The sequence below is a fragment of the Nicotiana sylvestris genome, chromosome 8 (genome assembly GCF_000393655.2).
Source record: "Nicotiana sylvestris chromosome 8, ASM39365v2, whole genome shotgun sequence".
NCBI classification, from domain to species: domain Eukaryota; kingdom Viridiplantae; phylum Streptophyta; class Magnoliopsida; order Solanales; family Solanaceae; genus Nicotiana; species Nicotiana sylvestris.
The window spans coordinates 160,748,907-160,757,528 of record NC_091064.1 but is presented as its reverse complement, the minus strand read 5'-3'; the positions used below and the strand labels follow the sequence as shown (position 1 = coordinate 160,757,528).

Here is an 8,622-nt window from a genome sequence, read left to right as displayed (position 1 = left end):
TATCCGGAGTAAAGTACGAAGTAGTAAAATCCAACGGAGATAGCGGTTTCTCAACATGGCAAAAAAGGATGAGGGATATGCTCATCCAACAAGGTTACACAAGGTATTAGATAGTGATGCCAAGAAGCCTAATACCATGAAAACAAAGGATTGGGCTGACTTGGATGAAAAGGCTGCTAGTGCAATCAAGTTGCACTTATCAGATGATGTGGTAAATAACATCATTGATGAAGATACTGCATGTGGCATTTGGCCAAGTTTGGAAAGCATATACATGTCCAAAATGCTGACAAATAAATTATACCTGAAGAAGCAGTATATTCCCTACATATGGGTGAAGGTACAAATTTTTTCGTCACATTTAAATGTGTTTAACGGATTAATCACGCAGCTTGCCAACCTCAGAGTAAAGATCCATGAAGAGGATAAAGTCATCTTGCTCTTGAACTCATTGCCATCTTCGTATGATAATTTGGCATTAACCATCCTATACGGTAAAATCACCATTGAGTTAGCGGACGTCACATAAGCTCTTCCACTCAATAAGACTATGCGAAAGAAGCCTGAAAATCAAGGACAAGCTCTCATCATAGAAGGTAGAGGCAGGAGTTATCAAAGGAGTTCAAGCAACTATGGTAGATCCGATGGTCATGGGAAGTCCAAGAACCGATCCAAATCAAAAGCCAGAAATCGCTACAATTGCGATCAATCGGGTCACTTCAAAAGAGATTGCCTAAATTTAAGAAAAGGCAAAAGTTAAAGCAGTGGCCAGAAGAATGACGACAACACAACGCCATGGTGCAAAACAATGATAATGTTGTCCTCTTCATAAATGAGGAAGAGGAATGCATGCACTTGGCAGGTCCAAAGTCAGAATGGGTGGTTGATACAACAGCATCTTACCATGCCACACCGGTTAGAGAAATTTTTTGTAGATATGTAGCAGGTGATTTTGCCATTGTGAGAATGGGTAACACGAGTTACTCAAAGATTGCGGGGATCGGTGACATTTGTATCAAGACAAATGTCGGATGCACATAATCTCTGGAATTGCTTTAGACTGAGATGGATATGAGAACTATTTTGCAAATCAAAAGTGGAGACTCACCAAGGGATCAGTGGTGATTGCAAAGGAGGTTGATCGTGGCACATTGTACAGGATAAATGCAGAAATATATTGAGGTGCATTGAACGTGGCACAAGATGAGAATTCTACAGATTTGTGGCACAAAAGAATGGGTCATATGAGCGAGAAGGGATTGCAGATTCTTGTCGGGAAATCACTCATTTCTTATGCCAAAGGTACAACGGTAAAACCTTGTGACAACTATTTATTTGGTAAGCAGCATAGAGTCTCATTTTAGATATCATCTGAAAGAAAATTGAATATACTTGATTTGGTATATTCTGATGTTTGTGATCTAATGCAAATTGAATAGATGGGCGATAACAAATATTTTGTTACTTTTATGATGATGCTTCACAAAAATTGTGGATTTATATTTTGAAAACCAAAGATTAGGAGTTTCAAGTTTTTCAGAAGTTTCATGCTCTGGTGGAAAGGGAGACAGACCAAAAGCTAAAGTGTCTCCGAACTGACAATGGATGTGAGTATAATTCAAGGGAATTTGAAGAGTACTGTTCAAGTCATGGGATCAGACATGAAAAGACAGTTACTGGAACCCCACAGCACAATGGCGTAGCCGAGAGGATGAACCGTGCCATTGTTAAGAAGGTGAGAATCATGCTCAGAATGGCTAAACTGCCTAAGTCATTCTGGGGTGAAGCAGTTCAGATAGCCTTTTACCTGATCAATAGGATTTCATCAGTTCCATTTGAGTTTGACATCCCGAAGAGAGTTTGGACCAACAAGAAGGTGTCCTACTCGCATCTGAAAATGTTCAGTAGTAGAGCATTTTCACATGTACCAAAGGAGCAGAGAACAAAGCTGGATGATAAATTCGTTCCCTGCATATTCATCGGATATAGAGATGAAGAGTTCCGGTACAGATTGTGGGATCCTGTAAAGAAGAAGGTCATCAAAAGCAGAGATGTAGTCTTCCGAGAAAGTGAAGTTAAAACTGCAGATGAAAGAGAAAGCAAAGAATGGTACAATCCCTAGCCTTGTTACTATTCCTTCTACTTCTAACTATCCCACAAGTGCAGAAAGTACGATCGACGAGGTTGCCGAGCAGGAAGAGCAACCTGGTAAGGTTATTGAGCAGGGGGAAACTTGATGATGATGTCGAGCAAGTGGAGTACCCCACTCAGGAAGAAGAACAACCTCAATCTCTAAGGAGATCAGAGAGGCCAAGGGTAGAGTCATGCAGGTACCCTTCCAAAGAGTATGTCCTCATCAGTGATGAGGGGGAGCCAGAAAGTCTTAAGGAGGTGTTGTCCCATCCAAAAAAGAACAAGTGGATGAAAATCATGCAAGAAGCGATGGAATCTCTGCAGAAAAATGGCACGTACAAACTGATTGAACTTCCAAAGGTAAAATACCACTCAAATGCAAATGGGTCTTTAAACTCAAGAAAGATGGAAATGGCAAGCTGGTCAGATACAAAGCTCAATTGGTGGTAAAAGGATTTGAACAGAAGAAAGGTATTGATTTTGACAAAATTTTCTCGCCTGTTGTCAAAATGACTTCTATTCGAACGATATTGAGCTTAGCAGTTAGCCTAGATCTTAAAGTGGGGCAGTTGGACATGAAAACTGCATTTCTTCATGGAGATTTGGAAGAGGAGATTTATGTGGAGCAGCCAGAAGGATTTGAAGTAGCTAAAAGGAAACACATGGTGTGCACTGAATAAGAGTCTTTATGTCACGACCCAAGTTTCCCTCCGTAGGATGTCGTGACGGCACCTAGTCTCTAAGACTAGGTAAGCCTAACAATTATGCGGAAAGAACTGAAATAACGACTAAAAACTCATATCAACATATTATATATATAACTGAAAACTGTCGCTCGGCATGTACAAGTAAAATTTCAACTCAGAGTAAGAACTACTCCCAAAAGCCGGTAGTTATAAGTCACAAGCTCTAAAGGAAGTACTAGGTATCTCTATACATCAAAGTCTAAAGAGAATAAGGAAAACAACATAATAAGTGAAAACAACATTGTTCGATTTAGTTCCAAATTATCCTTTTTAACTCGGAATCACTTTTTGAAAGGTATAAAACACATAATAAGTGCAATTCACTATCATTTAAGCTCAAACACAAGTAAAATACAGTAGTTGGAGTGCAAACTACGACTAAAATACGGGTTTCTAGCCTACCATCAAAGGTGGATATCCAACTTGAGATTCAGAAATCTTGCCATATCTTAGATTTGTCTTCATGTTGTTATAAATCCAATTGCATAGAAGGTGGGCGTACAACTTAAGATTTGAAAATCTTGTCATATCTTAGATTTGTCTTCATGTCTAGATTTGTGTTGATTTTGAGACTCATAATTGGATTTAGAAAGTTATGTAACAATGGAATAGTATCTATAAATAGGTTCATTTATGAACCTAAAGAAGATACTTTGAAACAAAAGAAAGAAATCTTCCTCTATACTATTATCACTCTCTTCTTTTATTAATCTTATTTACATAGTTTTTGCTATATTGCTTTTATTTCATAACAAAAACCTAATAATTAAACTATTACTACTATTATTGAACTTGGTAGAACCTCTTCTTTCATAGAATAGATTACAGATGCATGCTCAATCTCACCATTCCCCTTCTCCTATCTCCTGACCCTTTCCATTAATGTAATAAAATTTAGGAAAAGATATTAGAAGGTAAAGGAAAAGATTAATATCTTTCAAGGAAAAAAAAAATCGAACAACGGAACAAGGAAATGAAAAGGGGGCAATTTTCTTGACTAAGATAAATTGTTTTTTGAAATGCTTTAGGCCACTGTCAAAAAATGAATGATTGAGTACTAAATTCCCAAAAGTAGCCCAGCCATCATTTTCTTTCACTCTGTATGCTTTATTATACCAAAAAGTTCACCTAAGATATTTTGCATAAATAATTATACATGTCTGCTCAAATTATTTTACTCTTTCACCAATGTTTACTAAAAACAATTTTGGGAGGAATGTTTTGTCACATTTTGGAAATTTAGCAGTTACCACACCTTTTATCAAAGAGGCAAGAATGCTCTAGGTCCAATTTAGCTATAGATTTGGGCCAATGTAGCAACTAAATCCAGCTAGGTCTGTCAAGTTGCTGCTCAGTCTCAATTCAAGGTATAGTGCAGCTCAATCACAAAGATGTTCTTTAGATTTGTCCAAATAAGAGAAGAAGAAACAAGTAGACATGTGCTAAAATAAAGAAACAACAAATGGTTTCTTTTAAAGTCTATGTACAGGAAACAATCAGATACATTTTCCTCCTATGACTCATCTGCCTATTCATGCAACTTATTACATCTTCCTCAAACCTTTCACCAAGTGGTGTGTGCAAAAAGAATGCTGCACTAAATTATCTAAAAAACACTCTGAATCTATCTATTCGTGTACATTTGTCACCTAGGCGTTATTCCAAAAACTCTGTTGTGCCATATTGAATGGAGAATCATGTTAAAAACATCATACTTCACAGGCTTGACGTGCCAAAGGAAATGCCGCTGCACCATCTTGACCCTTCTCTGCATCTCCCGGTACGTCTTCTCTGGGATTGATACAAGTATGTCTTTCAATTTCGGGATGTCCTTCTCTGGTACGAAAATGGCAAAAGCCTCCCAGTTCAATGTCTCGAAAAAAGGGGGTACGAAATTGTCAGATATAATCACAGGGACACACTCGTAGAAAATGGCCTCCACCACTCGAGGACTGTTCACTTCATAACCTTTTGCACATATGCAGTATTTGCTGCTCTTCATGTATTGGACATAGCTCCCTGTACTAATTTTGCCAAAAATCTTCATATCAGGATCTTTGTTTTCCCAGTAGTTCAATAGGATAGGACGAAGGTAACCGTGCATGTTGCCAGCAAAGAAAGCAAGGGTCCGTCGCTGAGAAAGACGCTTCCCCCCAATTTCTCTAAGGGGGTTCTTAGCTACACGGACATATGTTTCTGGAAGCGACACATCTTTACCAAATTGGAAGCCTTCTTTGATGTCAGCATTGCACAAAGCTCTTATGCAATTAGCCATAATTCGTTTTGTTTCTTGAGGGGCCTGAGGAAGAAACATTTTATTTCAGTATCCAACAGAAAGTCGTATATCTACCTACAAAAGTATGTATGATTTATCTTTGATCGAGAAAACAGAAAATATAAGATGAGATTGTGCGGACGCAGAAGAGAAATATGGATAAAATCTATGGGAATCAAAACAGATCTTTTAATACACGTTTGGGAACTTAGATTAAATTAAATGAAGAATCCAAAACTTACCCAATCATGGCAGGCAACAAGAAAATGGTCAGCTCCGGCAGTTCTGTTCCAAAAATTATGTCTTTGGATAATGGTGTTGAGGTAATCGCTTAGATATCGAACTAAGTTCCTACGACTGTGAGAATTTGGTACATATAAGGCCTCCTCTAGCATACGGGAGCTGAACGGTAGATAAAATAGGTGAGCCTTTTTGGAGTTCTTGGTAACTAAATTTTTGTTTCTTTTCAGGAGCTTCATAAACCAGCCCTCAGAAGCATATATTCCTTTAAGCACTGGCGTATGGAATACTGGTCTTTCACCTTCGGAGTAAATGTAAACTTTGAGAATCTGCTCCATCAACTCATAGCTCCTACATATGATGTATGTCAGATCAGAGAAATGAGCCTCAAGCATATTGAAAAACAAGTAAATGCAAAGCTTGAGGAAATGAAGGAGTAAAAGCTACAGGAATACCGGACCGCCTCTATATAGATGCAACCCACAAATGCTACCAGTGACAATAAATAACTAAGCGAAAAAGTCATGTAATCTCAAACAAAAAAACGATAGACTGGAGCTGAGGTCTGTGTTTTCCATCTGTCTCACAGAGCTCCTTTTGTAAAAAAGGGTATAAAGTACACTAGAAAGCATCTTTCTATTATAGCTACTTTCTGAAATACAATATTGCAACAGCCAACTAGCCCAAAGCAAGCATGGAAGTCACTGCATGCACCAAGAAACAAGGTGTGCACGACTGAAACTAAAATATTGCGTTATGGAAGCTCCAACATAGCATTACTCTTTTCTTATGAGTAACAAAGCATAAGCATCTGATCTAATGCAGTACAACTCGATAGACGCCCAACATTAGAAAATGTCCACATTACAAAAGGAAAGATTCATCGTACGCTTCACAATTTTTTATTACCTCTTAAACATTGAGAAATTTCTATACAAAGGAGCATATAGGCCAGGTTCATTTCCTGCCAGAGGTGCATTCTTGATGAGACTTTTTGCACGTAGTAGTTCTTGATCCACATCTGAGGACCATCGTGGTTTCTAAAGAAAAGATCAAAAGAACAAAGAAGAGGGAAATACTTAAAATATTAAGCATCAGTTCGTCAATTACGCAAGTCATATCACACTCGAGAGTACCAAACTAACATACATACCATTGAATGAAATGAAGTGTGAGTCTCTCGCTGCATTACGTTCATTTCAGCTATTGATACTACACTATCTTTTGGCCCGCCCAACTCCTTCTTAGCAGGAGTAGAAGAATGACTAACTGAAGGAGCATGGTCAGTGCGCATTCGCCCAGGTATTTTATCATTTTCAAGTACATGGCCTGTGTTTCTTTCTTTTGCAGATACGTTCTGATAGGAAGATATCAAAGGAGCTCCCTTTTCCGCATCAACATTGACCTGAGGTGTCATAACCATTGGTGGTGGTGCAACAGACATTTCTGCGGGACTTATATCCAACGTTTTAGCTTCCCTCGGTGCTGGAGAAATACTGACTCCCCCATGAGTATCATCCACACGCGATGAAGAACTTTCAGATGTACCATTTGAAGCTTGCCGATCATTTTCAGAATCAGCAGTCTTATTTGGAGCTACGCTACTATTTCTTCCAAAACTTTCCCCAGTAGACTTATTGCCCATTTCTGAATCCTTAAAAGGGGATTCATCTTCTGGATCAACGTCCTCAGTTAAGGTATCACCAGAGGCCTCATTCAATGGGGGCATAGAATCATCCTCTACATTTTCATTATTCCCATCAGAGAGCTTGGTTTCAGTTGCTTCATCGATAAGATTTGTGTTAGTAGCGTTCACAACACTAGCATGTGTCAGGTTTTCTGACCTACTGAAGTTACCAGATTGATCTACTCTTTGCGGGCTGCTTATTTGACCCACATTGGCAGTAAACAAAGAGGATAGGGCATAACCATATGGAAAACCAACATACTGAATCAGCAAAACAAGGGCAAAAACCACGCCCAATAGCCATATCAGTCGCCTAGTCTCTAACAGGCTAAGATATTTTTCAGAACCCATGTCGACAGCACACCTGATAGAAGAGAGCACAGCTCTATCCCTGGTTAATTTTCAAATTCCATATTCAGTAGTAATCCCCAAATTCAGTACTGCTACATAGTATATTTCTATACATTTCACAATAACTCAGTACTTGGGTAAGATACTAAAACACCAACAGACAAAGAGAGAATTCGATTAGAAAAATCAGAAACCATTCCTCCAAATATTTCAACCTCTAAACAAAATACAATTCTCCACTTGAACCAATGGTCAAGCTGATGTTTTCACCATTAAGAGCCAAACACAGAATCATAACTTTCTCTCTGTTACTAAATTAATCAACACTTAGACAAGTACAAACACTTAGAAAATGCAACCTAGCAAGAGCTGCTTGGTCAACAAAATAGCATCATCACCAAACAAGAAAAAGCAAGTCAAAAATTAATCCTCCAACAATAGAGTACAAGTCAAGAAACCAAGACAGCAAAAAATAACCCAACAAAATCACTGAAGCTAATCAACTGTAATATGAAAACCAATAATACATACAGCAGCAAATGAACTGAAATCATACAGTTAGCTTCAATTACCAGATCAAAAGCAGACAAAGAACCTGCTTCAGCTTCAGGCCACGTTTGGCTACTCAGTTAACTCAATAAAAAGAACCACTTAGGATAAAATTCCAACATATTTTATCTAGTTGGAAAAGTTGGGTTTCGATTGAGTTGACCAGTTGTAACATTTCATACATCAGATACCCAATAATAATATATTATTAGTCATATATACAACAAAATATAGATTATTTTAGTACCTCTACAAGATTTGGAAACATCATGACTGATTAAATGTAGAATCTGTGAGCTTTCTTTTTTCTCTTTTTTGGGTTGTTTTGCTGTTATGACTTATGACAGCAGTAAAGGTGGAAAAAGAAAAAGGGGAAAAATAAAGAAAAGGAAGGATATGATATGAGTAGGCTTGTGATTAATGAATCTAAGTTAAATAAAGTTTGGTGACGTGTTCGGACAAATATGCCCATCCGCCTTTTCTTCCTCCTCTTTTCTTCTGGCCGCCGGGTACAACTGTTGGTTTTTTCACGTAAACATTAGTAAACATATATGCAGGGGCGGCTAAGGCACATGCTAGAGCCAAAGTTTATTGTGAAGCCTAATTTTTTTTTAGAAGAGAGTATAATATTTTTTTAATTT

The 8,622-nt window shown here is 38.0% G+C and overlaps 1 protein-coding gene across 2 annotated transcripts; it reads right to left on the bottom strand.

Annotated features, from left to right (window-relative positions):
* Positions 1-4,322: 4,322 nt before the first annotated feature.
* LOC104243367 (probable glycosyltransferase At3g07620) lies at positions 4,323-8,389 on the bottom strand. Of its 2 annotated transcripts, none has more exons than XM_009798546.2 (5): positions 8,229-8,389; positions 6,548-7,472; positions 6,304-6,434; positions 5,397-5,745; positions 4,323-5,178 (listed from the first exon to the last, which is right to left on the bottom strand). In XM_009798546.2, the coding sequence occupies exons 2-5, from the start codon at positions 7,430-7,432 to the stop codon at positions 4,525-4,527; spliced, it is 2,019 nt and encodes a 672-aa protein (XP_009796848.1). In that variant the 5' UTR covers positions 7,433-7,472; positions 8,229-8,389; the 3' UTR covers positions 4,323-4,524. The 2 variants fall into 2 exon arrangements, with proteins under 2 accessions (XP_009796848.1, XP_009796849.1); XM_009798547.2 differs by lacking the exon at positions 8,229-8,389 and adding an exon at positions 8,005-8,209.
* Between the last annotated feature and the right edge of the window lie 233 nt (positions 8,390-8,622).